This window comes from Apodemus sylvaticus, chromosome 22 (assembly GCF_947179515.1).
Source record: "Apodemus sylvaticus chromosome 22, mApoSyl1.1, whole genome shotgun sequence".
Lineage (NCBI taxonomy): Eukaryota > Metazoa > Chordata > Mammalia > Rodentia > Muridae > Apodemus > Apodemus sylvaticus.
Window position 1 is genome coordinate 54,670,061 of NC_067493.1, and position 14,086 is coordinate 54,684,146.

The window sequence follows — 14,086 nt, forward strand, 5'->3', positions numbered from 1 at the left end:
GCCGACGGGGGGCGTCCTGAAGGCGGATAAGTGCTGTCTCAGAGGTTGTAGGCTGAAAGCTGGGCATCACTCCCCGAGGTGCACCCCGTAAGCCGTTCCCACTTACCTCCTCTTCACGTCTGTTTCTCATCAGGCCGAAGCCATCCTCAAAGGCAGCCAAGCTCCCCAAGATTTACACCAAGACAGGAGACAAAGGTAGGCCGCGTCGTAGCCATGTGAAGGATCCTAATGTACGTAAGTGTGAAGCCATGGCACAAGTGCACGATTAAGTGTTCAAAACAAGCTGTGAGGAAGCCAGGCAGCGTGAGTGCACACTGACCCCAGCACGGAGGGAGCTTGAGGTGGGAAAGTCACAAGTTCAAGACCAGCTAGGGTGATCTACCAAACTCCAGGCCAGCCTGCATGGTGAAACCTTGTCGTGAAGGAAGGGAATGACACGTTGTGGGCTTGGAAGTGCAGCTCAGTGGTAGAGTGAGTGCCTGGTTAGTATTCTGAAGGCCCTGTGTTCAACACCAGAACCTCCCCTGACAAAAAAAAGGAGATAAAACCGCATGGAACAGTGTCGTGTGAGGACTCCAGTCATGGTGAGAGAGATGGTTCAGGGTGAGCCTACTCTGCCCTTTGCGGCACCCACAGTGGGTGGCTCACAGCTTTCTATAACTTCAGTTCTGCAGGGATCCATTACCTCTGACCTCTGTGGACAACACCCATGTGCACATACACAACATGCATACACACACATACATGTGTATATAACATGCATACACATACACACGTGCATACACAACTTGCATACACACATATAATACATGCACATGTATATATATATATACATACATAGCATGCAGTACATACACAACATGCATACACACATATATACATATACACAGCATATGTACATATATACATAGGTATACAACATACATATACACATACATAACATGCATTCACACATGGACGTACATATACATACAACATGTATATACACATTTATATATACAAGCATATACACATTTATATATATACACAACAAGCATACACACACACATATATACATAACATGCATTTATACATACACACACATATATAACATGCACACACACATATGCATGCCAGAGTCTCTTTGTATAGCCCTGTTTGTCCCTGAACCTCACTCAGTAGACCAGGGTAGCCTTGAACTCAGATATACCCTTGCCTGTGTCTCCCATGTGCTCGGATTAAAGGTGGGTGCTGCCACTGCCTGGCATAAATTTAAAAAACATAAAAAGAAATTTTAGTTAATTTGGATTGAGACATCTGTAATGGTAGGCATGGTGGCAGAGACATATAATCTTCGTACTCTGGAGGCAGAGGCAGGAGGATCACTGTAAGTTTAAGGGCAGCTTGGGTATATAGTGAGAGCTTATTTCTAAAGAAAAGAAAAAATGTGGTTGTATATTGTGTGTATATCTGTGTGTGTGTGTGTGTGTATGTGTGTGTGTTTATGTGTATGCCTGGTCTACTAGCAAGTGCTAGGCCAGCCTGGGCTACATAGTAAGACCTTGTCTCTAAAGAAAAGAAAAGAAAATAATGAGTGTGTATTCAGATATGTCTGAGAGGTTATCTCTTTGGCTTTGGGATTTTTAAAATTGTAGCTTTGCGTGTGTGTGTGTGTGTGTGTGTGTGTGTGTGTGTGTGTGTGTGTGTGTTATGCCTATATTCCGATGCATTTGAGGTTAGAGAACAGCTTGGGAAAATTGGTCCTTTTCTTCCTCCATCTGGTTCCCAGGGATTCACTTGGATCATCGGGCTTGGCAGCAGGTGTCTTTACTGAGCCATCTTGCTAATCCCGAAAGATTTTATCTTTGTCTGGTAGCCAGGAGAGAGATTTGAGTTGTGGGAGAGAGAAATACACAAAAGTTCACATACTTTTCTTCTATTTTTTAATAACAAAAATGTATTGATTCAATATTTATTAAATAGCAGACGTAATGTCATGGTGAAGTAGACCACTGTAGTACTACTTTCGGAAGTTTAAGACCGCATGGATCGTTAACAGTGATTGTTTGGGTTATATCCTTTCATACTATTGTACATGGACACGTAGGATTCACTCATATCACCAAGCTGTATGCAAACAAAGAGTCAGAATGATAGATGTTTTGTCTGCCACATGTGTGTTACCAGAACGATAGAAAGCATGTGTATAGAAGTGACAGATGTCCGATGGTGGTGTCAGGGCTACACCAGTCAGGGTCAGGGCAGCCTCAGGTCACTCACAGACGGGGCACGGCCAACTATGGCCCAGCAGCGGAATTCCTCAGCGGCTGCTGTATGGGGTGAGGCTTATGCCGGCCCGCACGGGGGCAGAGTCGGAGAAACAGAACTTCATTCTGGACCTGATGTAGTCAGGAAGCAGGGCTGCTTCCGTAACTGAAGACACTTAATGACCTTTCTTAGAAGGTGGGAGAGGGGCTGGAGAGATGGCTCAGTGGTTAAGAGCACTGACTGCTCTTCCAGAGGTCCTGAGTTCAAGTCCCGGCAACCACATGATGGCTCACAACCATCCATAATGGGATCTGATGCCCTCTTCTGGGTGTCTGAAGACAGCTACAGTGTACTTACATATAATAAATAAATAAATCTTTAAAAAAAAAAAGGAGCCAGGCGGTGGTAGCACACGCCTGTAATCCCAGCACTCTGGGAGACAGAGGCAGGTAGATTTCTGAGTTCGAGGCCAGCTTGGTCTACAGAGTGAGTTCCAGGACAGCCGGAGCTACACAGAGAAACCCTGTCTCGAAAAAAACAAAAAACAAAAAGCAACAACAACAACAAAAAGGTGCTTTCGGGAGCAAATGCCCTGTCCTGTGCTCTTTGTCAGCAAGACAAGGCCGCAGTGGCTGGCTCCCAGAGCACGCTGCCGGGGACTAATTCTTCCTCGTCCTTCTAGGTTTGCCATGGAGTTGGTCGCAGAAAAAGGCCACACATTTGCTGAAGAGCTTCAGAAAGTAAGTAACATCACTTTAGCCCACAGTGGGGCCTTTTGTCCCTGTGGCCTGAGGTATTGTCCCGTTGCCTCTTTGCGTCACAGTAGCTAATCACTCTTGAGAACTACGTTGTCCTCATCTCTGAAATAAGGACACATAATCCTCGGTGAGGTGAGGGGTGTTGTGTGAAGGGTGAATCTGCTCTCCAAGAAGTGTTCAGCAACACCAAAGGACAGCCACGCTTGTCAGATCTCACAGTGAGAAAGCTCCTGGCGTCAGTGTCCTGCATGGCACAGGACAGCCTCTTGGCAAAGGACAGCCCAGTGCAGCCCAGGGGCCGCAGCCCGGGTTGAAGAGCCGTGCACCCGGGAGCCCTGCTGCGTGCGGGTCTCAGTGAGGTGACCTCTGACTGCTGGCGCTGCAGTCGAGTTCCAAAGGGGATCTGCTAGCAGGGTCACTCTAGAATGCTGCAGGGTGCCAAGGTCCCCCAAGCTTCACTGTGGTCTGCTTGGGGCCTATGTGGGTCCCAGGAATAGTCCTCTCCGGGTCCTCCTGCCCCACCGACCATTGCCTTCCATGGGCTATCCTTCACCATGTAGGTGGCACTGGTACATGCGGTCCAGTGAATTAAACTCCAGCTGGCTGTCGGATAGGGAACGGAGAGCTGCCAGGGTGCAGGGTGCCTCTGCCAGGGCTGAGCAGACCCTCCCTCCTTCACGCCCGCCTCAGGAGGGTCCGTGGTGTTTAGAGTTAGGACAGTTGGGTTCACAGCCTTTCTCCTCACCCTTGTTCCCAGATCCAGTGTGTTCTGCAGGACGTCGGCTCCGCCCTGGCCACTCCGCGATCCTCAGCCAGGGAGGCTCACTTAAGTAATTCCCGGCCTGCTCAGGGAGTTCCTGGGGCCTTGGGGTGAGGGCTGCCCCCTGCACCCCATTCCTGCCCGCTGGGAGCCTGGACCCCAGAGCTCTCTGGCAGGGCAGACGTCCTTGCTCTCCGCCTTGGGAGAGAAGTTATCCTGGCTGATGGACGTGGCGACAGCCATGCAGAAGGAAGGGGTGTTTCCCGGTGGTCTGTGGCACGCTTACAGTAGGGCCTGTCTGCCCTTGACTCCTTAGAGCACACGGCCTTCCAGGAAGGGCCTGTCCTGGAGCTGGAACAGTGGATTGACAAGTACTCCAGCCAACTCCCCCCGCTCACGGCTTTCATTCTGCCCGTAGGTATTGGGGAGCTCAACCTGGGGTGGCGGGGTGCGTGCAGTGACAGAAACATGGGCTTGCCAGTAGACCCAACCGTAGCCTTCCCCAGCAACAGAGTCACCCCAGCACCCCAGTCCCTCTCCAGGGCAGGCAGGGCCTCAGGGCTATGCCTGGCAGGCCTCTGGGAGGCAGAAGCCTGCCCAGCGTGGAGCAACAGTGGCAACACTTCCTCTCTCTTTCAGTCTGGAGGCAAGAGCAGCTCTGCCCTGCACTTCTGCCGGGCCATGTGCCGCCGCGCCGAGCGACGGTAAGGGTCCCAGAGGCCGTCACATCTGAGGTGCCGACCCTTCCCTGGGTGTCTTCACTGTACCATGTCCTGAGGGGACTGTGATAAGAACTCCCACTGCTCAGAGGCCAAGCAGAGCTTTTCCCGCTCTGAGAGCCACAGGCTCCGTAGGAGGGGGGCTGAGGGGAGCACCATGAAAGGACCCTGCTGAGGGGAGCACCATGAAAGGACCCTGCCGGGACTCAAGGGGACCCGAGGAGACTTTGTCCACACCTCAGGGGTTCCTCACAACAGCTCCGGTCCCCAGGGGTCAGGAGGAGGTTAGTGAGATTCCGGGGGTCTGCAGACTCAGATCGCAGGCCTTTTCCCTTCGCAGGAGACTGTTGAATCTGGACATTCCCAGATGCATCCTGGGGGACAGAATACGCTTGGGCCTCCAGAGGACAATGGCCATTTGTACAAAGTCCCCGCATCCACAGGGCTTCCAGCGCCAACCCTGGAGCTTAGCTCAGCACAGCAGCACAAGCCTGGCAGAAGTGCAGGGCAGAGTGCAGGACTCAGCTGGTGTCACCCGGCTGACTGGCCTGGCCACAGCAGTGGCCCACCAGAAAGCTCTCAGGGCAGGAAGGCACCTTGGTGAAGAAACCATGCCGAGGGGGAGGTGCTGGCAGTCAGGGCTAGACATAAGACGTCCTGGGCTGATGGCCAAGTATGTAGTCTTGGATAAGGCCAAAGCCAGCACCCTCCAGGCTGGCGCGGAGAGCGGAGACCTGGGATCAGGCCGTGCAGGGTGGGACGGCCCCAAGTGTGTGTACACAGCCAGGCGTGGGGCCTCCAGGGAATTAGAATTACAACTCAGAAAGAGCAGCTCCTTGAGGATTATGGGCTAGTTAAAACCCTTTCTTTGAGGACTAGAGGTTTAAAGTCCTACCCACGAAGCCCAGGCCAGGGTTGGTTGGCATAAAGGCCAGCAGGCTGGGCTGTTGGCCACCTGCCCTCAGCCCGCCCGCTGTGCCTCCTCCTTCATTGGTCAGGTCACACCGTGCATGCCCAAGGTAGGGGGCTGGGGCAGTGGCGGTCCGCTGTGTCTGGTTGTAGCTGTCAGGACTAGGTTTGAATAGTGAGGTCAAGTGGCGATCCATGTCCCAGGCTCCCATGCATTGAGCCTTGCCCATAGCCTGACTGTGTGTTCTCTCTTCGCAGTGTGGTGCCTCTTGTCCAGGCGGGAGAAACAGATGCGAATGTGGCGAAGTTCTTAAACAGGTGCTTAAGTGGAGTGTGACGTGCGGGTCTGTCTGACCACCCGGGACTTGTGGGTCACAGCAGTACAACCAGCCCAAGAGCATCCGGGCTAAGCCCCTCCCTCCATTGTGCATATGTGCGTGTGCGTGCGTGCGCGCGCGTGTGTGTGTGTGTGTGTGTCTGTGTGCGCGTGTGTGCGTGTGCATGTGCGTGTGTGTCTGTGTTGGAGCATGGTGCTGTGTCCCAGACTGCCCTGTCCCATTCTGAGTCAGGCTCTGCTTAGGAAGTAAGAGTCAGCAGAGGCAAACCTGAACAAAAGGGTCAGGTGGGCTTAAGGCCTGCTCGTGGAGACTGCTCCCAAGGGCCTTGGTGATGGTAACGCGGAGTCTGTCCAACCAGCAGCTCTTCCCGAGATGCCCCGGCTGCCCACAGCCAGGCCACGCTGAGCTCAGGCCCCAGTGCTCTGAGCAAGGCTACTCTAGGAGTGCATTACCCTGCACTCCGCCCTGCAGCCGAGCTTCTGGCCTCTCCTGCAACCTGGCTCCAGGGCTGCTAGAGCGGGTCAGGCAGGAGCCCAGGAGCTGGTGGAGAGCTAAGGGGAACATAGGGGCTGCACCCCAGACGCTGTCTAACAAGACAGGAAGTGACCTCAGGATGCCTAGCTGTGGGCTTACCTATGTCCTGTGTTACCTCCCACCCCAGGACACAGACTAGCTTGGATCCTCGTAGAATCCTTCCTTCTGGGTTCCCACCCAGGTCAAGTGAGAAATGGCTCCTTCTAGAAGTGGCAACCTTGAGAATACCTGCTGACCCTACAGGTCATGTGGGTCATGCCCTCCCCGCAGGTGCCAGGGAGGTGCCAGGGAGGCACCAAGAAAGCAGCACATGGTTGCCCGAGGAACACAAGGCTCAGAAGGGGGCAGTGGTGGCGCACGCCTGTGATCCCAGCACTCTGGGAGGCAGAGGCAGGCAGATTTCTGAATTTGAGGCCAGCCTGGTCTACTGAGTGAGTTCCAGGACAGCTAGGGCTACACAGAGAAACCCTGTCTCGAAAAACCAAAAAAAGAAAAAAGAAAAAAGAAAGAAAGAAAGAAAGAAAGAAAGAAAGAAAGAAAGAAAGAAAGAAAGAAAGAAAGAAAGAAAGAAAAAGTCTCAGGAGGGCAGTGCCATGGCAGTCTTGTCTGATAGCCAGTAATGGACCCCTAGAGTTAGGAGCAGGGCACCAGATGGAAGGGAAGGTCTGTGGAGCTGAGCACAGGGAGGGGTCAAGCAGGAAGGCGCGGCGAAGTGACAGATACTTGCTTTCAGCGCCTAGAGAGCACCTCAACCAGCAGTGTCTAGAGACAGTTTGGGCCATCATAGTGGGTGCTAGGTGCCACTGACACTTAGTATGTACAGACTAAAACCATCATTGACCACCCTGCATGCACAGGAGACCCCCGGCCACAAACACTAATCCCGAATGTTGGTAGTCCCAAAGTCACGACCCACCTAAGGCCTCTGTATTCAAAATGTCGCTTCTGAGGAGCAGAGCCCGGAGCCAGTGAGCTTGGGGCTGCTGGGCTGGCGCAGTGTGCTGGGCTGGGGGCCTTTTAGGCTACTTTTTGCATTTTTTAAATATTTATTTATTGTTATATGTAAGTACACTGTAGCTGTCTTCAGACACACCAGAAGAGGGCACTCGTCTGATCCCATTACAGATGGTTGTGAGCCACCATGTGGGTGCTGGGATTTGAACTCAGGACCTTTGGAAGAGCAGTCAGTGCTCTTACCTGCTGAGCCATCTCTCCAGAGACCCCCTTTTGGGCTACTTTATTGGGTTCTACTATCATCCTTCCAGCCCTTTTCCCACCCCAACCCCTTCCAACCCCCCAACACTAGGTAGGAGAGAAAGAAGGTTAAAGGGAGAATTGGGCATAGACCTCTTTAAATTACTTCTTACTGATTAGGGGTGTCAGGGTCCTTGGGGCAGGTCAAATCTCTGTCATCAGGACATCCCCAACTTGCAAAACAGTAATCCAGTAGGAGCAGGAACAGGAGGAGGAGCAGGAGGAGGAGGAGCAGGAGAAGCAGGCGCAGGCACAGCTGCCACAGACCCTCTCTGGGCTCTCCCATGTACACCTTCTCAAGAGTCCCCAAATTTAAACTCTCTGCATCTGGCAAAAATCATGCCCCTCCTGGAGCACAAGACAATCACAGTCAGCAGCTGTGGACAAACTGAAGCAGCCCAGGGTCCCACGCCTGGGATGAAAACAAAAACGTATTCACCTAACATAACTGGGTTTAAGAAAGCAGAATTGTCCCTGAATTCCAGACACAGCGTAACTGTTGTCAGAAAGCAGCTTGGGAACAGGCAGCCTACAGTCCCTGCCCTGCCCGCTGGGTGTCCCGGAGCCTGGGCCACCAGGAGTCCTCCCTGAAGGCAGGCAGGGGCCGGCTAGCACGGCTAGCACCAGCCGGTCATCTCACACCCCTCCTGTTGCTTCCCTGTGCCCTCCAGACTCAGCGATTACCTCTTCACTGTAGCCAGATATGCGGCCATGAAGGAGGGTGTTCATGAGAAAATATACAAGAAGCATGATGCGTGAACCACGAAGGCATGGTGGGCGAGCGGTCAGCTCCAGACAGGCCTGCTGAGAGCGGAAGTGGGTGCGAGTACAGACTCAGCATCGCCTCATGCCTCACCCCACCCCACCCCCACCCCAGTGACCTCTGGGACTCCTGGCCTCTCCAGGCTGTGTCGGACATGTCAACTGAGTTCCAGACTCCGGCAAGGCAGGGTACACTGGGGACCACAAAGGCGGCGACAGGCTACTCGGAATTGAGAGTGAACGTGGGGAAGGTCTGAACCTTGCATTCGGGCTCTGTGTGTGTGTGTGTGTGAGAGAGAGAGAGACAGAGAGAGACAGAGAAAGAGAGAGAGAGAGAGAGAGGGAGAGAGAGCACTGCCAACTCAGGTTGTTCAAGGACTTGGAGTGTACTAGAGGCCCCTGGAAGAGTAATTGTGATTTAGCTGCGCCGACAGGGCTTTAAATGTCACATTTACAAAGGGAAGGCAGACAGGCTTGAGGAGTTTAGTCACCTCCGAGCAGCCCATCACTGCCACAGTGTTGGGGAAAGAGGCCCACAGGGGTGCAGCTTGGGAAGTTCCCTCCCCCGGCAGAGGCAGGCGGCCCTCCCTGCCCGGGCAGTGGCAGAGGTGCTGCAGGTGCAGTCTTCAGCCTGACACGAGCTCTCTGCTGTCCCTCGGCTGGTCTGTGCTTCCTCGAGCCACACCGTGGGCTGTGTGACTCTACCTGCCACCACTGCTTCCTCTCCCTGTGAAGTGACATCGCAGTGGCGCCTGTGTCCTTGGGAAGAGGGATACTTATGAAAGGCTGGAGGCAGGCCTGAGAACCCGTACCTCATGGCAGGCCGTGACGTGGGAAGGGCAGGTCTGAGACACCTGAAGCCTTGGCTCAGCAATTGTCTCGCCCCTGTGCACCTGCTTGTCACGCCTTCGAGCTGGGCGTGGGTGGACCGGCCCCTCTCGCTGTCTGGTCAGTCAGTGAGCCTCTGGAGTCAGCGCATGCCCTCCTCCCCTTCCTGCTGCTGTTTCAGGCTGCACAATCATCTTCTGGGTCCTTTGAAGGGTCGACAAGCAGGGAGGGACACCCCAGGAGATGGTCCTGTCCAGTGCCAGTGCAGCCACCATAGGAGACACGGATTGGGTACAGAGTTGGTGCCGTGTGTGCAAGGCCAGAAACGGGAGGCACAGCCTAGGAGCCTGAGCCCCGGGCTGTGGTCCGGGCCTGGCAGGGATGCCGTGTTCCAAGAGCTTGCAGCAGCCGGGCACTACAGCTCCAGGGCTTCCTAAGAAAGATGATGCGGACTCTGAGACTAGGAAGCCACGCCCCTAGACTGTGCCCAACTGCTTCCAGCACCCAGGTCAGGATGTTGAGTGGTGCTCGACAGATTGATTCCCACCTCAGGCTCCAGGCATCCCCAGGCCTCGTGTGCCCGCATATGCTCTTTACAGGGTGAGTCCCACTGCGCGCTAACAAGCTGCAAAACCTTTAAATTGTACCCAGTTATCATTGATCTCTTTCCTAATTCAACCCTTGAAAACATTTCAGGAAGACATTCTCTCCTTTGAAATTTTGTAGAAAGTGCTTTTATAGAGATACAGTCCACCCATCATAAAATTCCTCCTTTTTTTTTCTCTGTCTTTTTTTTTTTTTTTTTTTTTTTTTTTTTTGGTTTTGTGAGACGCGGTTTCTCTGTTTAGCCCTGGCTATCCTAGAACTCACACTGTAGACCAGGCTAGCCTCGAACTCACTCAGAAATCCACCTGCCTCTACCTCCCAAGTGTTGGGATTAAAGGCGTGTGCCACCACTGCCCGGCAAATTCCTCCTTTTAAAATGGACATTTCAGTGGGTTTACCTCACACCCAAGAAGATGGCCCCTCGTTGGGGCTCATTGGAGCAGTGTTTGCCAGCATCCGCCGAGGGGAATGAACCCCGTGATGCCTGACGAGGGCCCAAGCAAAGCGCTTACACTGGATCTCACCTGAGCCTCACTGGGGGTGTGGAGTTCACATTCCTACAGGAAGGGAAACTGAGGCTCAGCACTGACCTAGGCTGTGGCCACGTGGCACACACACACCCGCCCAGTGGCACTTAACAGTTGTTTTAATCACGACCTAGGCCGCAGCGAGCAAGGCCAGGCGCTAACAGATTGCCATCGCATCTCTCAGCTGAGTCTCCCTTAACTGATACTTCACGGCTATTGTTAATGTGCATTTCTCGTGGAGTAATTTTCAGAGCCTGAACTTGTAGCACATCCCAGTGATAAACGTCTCCCGTTTCAAGTCCCCTGTCAGCTGCAATGTCACCCTTGCCTCCTCCCCAGCACCTCCCCGACAGCCCATCCAGTTTTATGATCCCTCTGTCCCAGTGATCATGGCTGAACCTTTAAGAGTCCGGACGCATTTCAAGTTTAATTGAATAAAATTCTTTGTATAATAAATTCCCCATGAATGCTACATAAATCAGTGCCTGGAAGGATTTGTGGTTCATCTCTCTCCCCAGACGGGGTTTGAGGATCCTGCTGGCAGTGCGGTGCCCAAGCTGGTCCTGTCTTGATCACCAAGAGGGATAAATTTGTCATTGGGGTTCTGGCAGAGGGCGTGGCTTCCACTGTCAGAGCCTAGAGCTGCTCTCTGAGTCCTTCCTGGAAGATGGTGCTTTGTCCAGGCTGGGCAGAGGGTGAGCAGATTGGGGTCTGGGCGCTTTGGGGAGGGGGTTTCAGTCACTTTATGTAGTTGGACTCCCCAAAGCTATCAATGGTACCTTAGGCATCCCGGAGAAAGCTGTGCACGCTCTTTGGGGTGGTGTGCGTGCTCTATCTCGGTTGGTGGCCAAGTTAGCATGCATCCCAGAAGTCCGTGTAACCTCAAGGTCCGATTCCCACGCAGGCTGGGCCCCGTGGCTCCTACCCGTTGTCCCAGCGACCTGCAGGGCTAAGGTAAGTGGGTTCCATGAACAGCCTGGGGATTTAAGGCCAGCCTGGGCAACATAAAACCACCCTCTTCAAGAGCTAGGTGTACATCCCTGGACAGCTTCCCCAAGCAGTCGCTTAGGGGTTCACATAGCCCCAGCCATGAAGGCAAGATGGGATAATGCCCCGGGGTGGAGAGGCACCCAGCCTGGAGGGACAGTGAGTGAGCTGTGGGCACAGCTTCCCTCTGGCTTCCCCGACCCGGGTCTGAGGCCAGCCCTGCCACTTCCCAGCTTCCGCGCCCCAGACATGCTGGTCATCTTTTCCCTCTTGCCTGCTCTCTGGTAAAATGATGAGTTTTCCCACTCTATGGCCATGGAAGAGCTTAACCAGGGGGCGTTCTACAAGGGCCTGGCAAATGCCAGCTGCTGTTACCTGAAGTGAATTACAGCTTTCTCACATCTTAGCTGAGTCACCTTGAGCAATTCACTTTACTGTGTAGCCCAGGCTGACCGGGAACCTGCGGTCCCCTCTCCTGCGGTCCCCCCTCCTGAGTGCTCCTTGGTTCTCCACAGTGCTGGGATTAGCCTGGTGTCCCACTGTGCCTGGCACTCTGACAGAACAACAGGAACTGCCTGAGGGCCCGGCCTGTGTGGCTGTCAGGACTGAGCAGCTTGGTCCACTTCAGGTCACACTCTGAGCTCCAGAGGTGGGAGCAGGCTTTGGGACAGGGTATTACTACAGAGCCAATTGGCCTCAAATGAGAGATCCTCCTGCCCCAGTTTCCTGAGCGCTGTAATTCCAACCTGTGCTGTAATTCCACCCTGTGCGGGCCACGTGCAGAGCTTGGCAACCCCTCACTGTGGGTCACCTGAGATGGCTTGGCAGGTAAGGGCACTTGCCACCGAACTGATGGCCCGAGTTTGACCCCCGGTGGAAGAAGACAGGCTCCCAGGAGTCGACCTCTGACCTCTGTGCATGCACAATACACGTGCGTCTGTCAACATATACAGAGAAAAGAGAGACCATCTCGTCCACAGCAGCCCCCGCAAGCCGCCATCAGCACCTTGGTTACAAACCCAGAAGCTGGGCCCTCTGTGCCTGGTCCCCGGCCCTCCGGGCCTCGAACTTGGGTCTTAGCCTGCTCTGCGTCCCATTGCCCGGAGTGGCCTCCTTAGGGTAGTTAGCTGTCAGGGTAGGGCTGCTAATTAAGTGGCCAGGCTGCTTCTCTGGGAAAAGAGGAAAGAATTGAAAAGCTCCCAGAGGACCCTGGCTGGCCCAGCCGGAAGCAGCCATTCCAGGGAAAAGGAGATGTGGGTGCCAGTTCAGGGTGACACAAGGAAAGCTGCCAGGGGCCTAACCCAGTAGAAGGCACAAAAGCATCTGATGACTCCAGACCCAGGGTGCAAGGTGACCTCTCTATCTACCATCCCCCTCCCTCCGTAGAAGCAGCTCCCCAAGGTTGAGCTCAGGTTACAGGCCCTCTGGTCCTCCTCGCCGGCCATCTGTAATGCCCGAGTCCCTCCCCGGCCACCGCTAGGTGCCTTTATTTATGATCACCTTGGAAGGGTCGAGCAGACATATGTTGCTAAGGGGCATTTATTCTTGTTTATAAAATTTATGGCTTCCCCTCGATTACACACTGTCAAAACGGGAAGGATCGGCCCCAAAGCCTCTTGCCGCCTGACTGCCTCAGACGCGCGTACATCTGTTAACTCCGTGGGAGCTGTGCGGGGAAATCAGGTCCGCTATAACTCAAGCTCGCTGTCCTGCCATGAGGCGTGAGCTGCAGGCCTTGAGCGCACACCCAGGAATGCACGTGGGCAGGGAGGCGGCTGGCAGCTGTGGCGGCCATGCCAGGTGGCCAGCCGCACGGGCCTGCCGCGGCCTCCGTCAAGGTGCCTTGTGCTGGGTAAGATGGCAGAAGAGGCCTTTATTTCCATTGCTTTTGAGGTTCAGCCGCAGCACCCCAGCAGCCGGGGAGATCTCTGAGCTGTGGCTTTCCACCCAGCGATGCCGTGGGAGTAAAGCATGAGTCCCCAGGGCGGGCGAGAGGAGGCAGGCGTGAGTTTCAGGACAACTTGGTCCCACTGGTGACAGTCCTGAGAGGGCATGTCCCGGGCCTGCCAGTCCAAGCCTGAGCGTCTCAGCGGGAAACATCTCTCTGCAGAGCCGAGAGGGCCCCGCCCAGCAGTGTTGCCCCCTCAACAAAAGCACTGGGAACTAACGTTCAAGACAAGGCACATCAACAAGTGCAACACTCAACAGTGAGGGGCCGTAAGGAGACATGGCCACTAAACGTACACTGCTAGGGAGTGAGAGGTATGAGGACCTGCTTCAGGATGCTGGGTAGCAACCAGCACGAATCCTGTGAAATCAATAGACGTGTGTATACATGACAGGAAGGCGCCTGTGCCAACGGTACTGCCTCTGAGGTGGGCGGGGCAGGGAATCACGGCTGATGTGAGCACTTGCTCCTTGTTTGTCTGAGAGATGATGGCTCAGTGGTGAAGAGCACTGACTTCTTTTCTGAAGGTCCTGAGTTCAAATCCCAGCAACCACATGGTGGCTCACAACCATCCTTAATGAGATGTGACGCCCTCTTCTGGTGCTGTCTGAAGACAGCTACAGTGTACTCACATATAATAAATAAATCTTAAAAAAAAATAATGTGCTGAATTTCCTAATTTTTTGGCAGTGGAATTAGATCAGATTTGAGAAGGGCTCCGTGTGTGTGAGACACAGGAAGAGAAAGCCAGGTGCGGTGGCGGCTCAGTTGGTGGGCTGCGTGTTTAGCCCTGCATGAAGCCTTGCCTTGGTCCCCAGCCTCGTGTGGTCCATGCTGCTAATCTCAGTACTTGTGAGGTGGAGGCAGGGGTCATCTTGGCTATATATCACGTTTGAGGCCAGCGCGGGC

At 54.0% G+C, this 14,086-nt stretch overlaps 1 protein-coding gene across 1 annotated transcript; it reads left to right on the forward strand.

Moving 5' to 3' along the window:
* Window positions 1-2,701: 2,701 nt before the first annotated feature.
* On the forward strand, window positions 2,702-10,698 carry Mmab (metabolism of cobalamin associated B). Its single transcript, XM_052168210.1, has 6 exons — window positions 2,702-2,987; window positions 3,763-3,835; window positions 4,082-4,179; window positions 4,405-4,469; window positions 5,652-5,711; window positions 8,191-10,698. Exons 1-6 carry the CDS (start codon window positions 2,835-2,837, stop codon window positions 8,276-8,278), a joined length of 537 nt encoding a protein of 178 aa, XP_052024170.1. The 5' UTR covers window positions 2,702-2,834; the 3' UTR covers window positions 8,279-10,698.
* Window positions 10,699-14,086: the final 3,388 nt, after the last annotated feature.

What these genes read in the sequence shown, in the direction of transcription:
- Mmab (XM_052168210.1), top strand. Translation starts at nt 2,835, where the DNA reads ATGCCCTGTCCTGTGCTCTTTGTCAGCAAGACAAGGCCGCAGTGGCTG. An exon ending in AGCCAGGGAGGCTCACTTAA is followed by an intron (nt 3,836 to 4,081) that starts GTAATTCCCGGC and finishes TTGACTCCTTAG; the next exon opens with AGCACACGGCCTTCCAGGAA. An exon ending in GTGGCGAAGTTCTTAAACAG is followed by an intron (nt 5,712 to 8,190) that starts GTGCTTAAGTGG and finishes TGTGCCCTCCAG; the next exon opens with ACTCAGCGATTACCTCTTCA.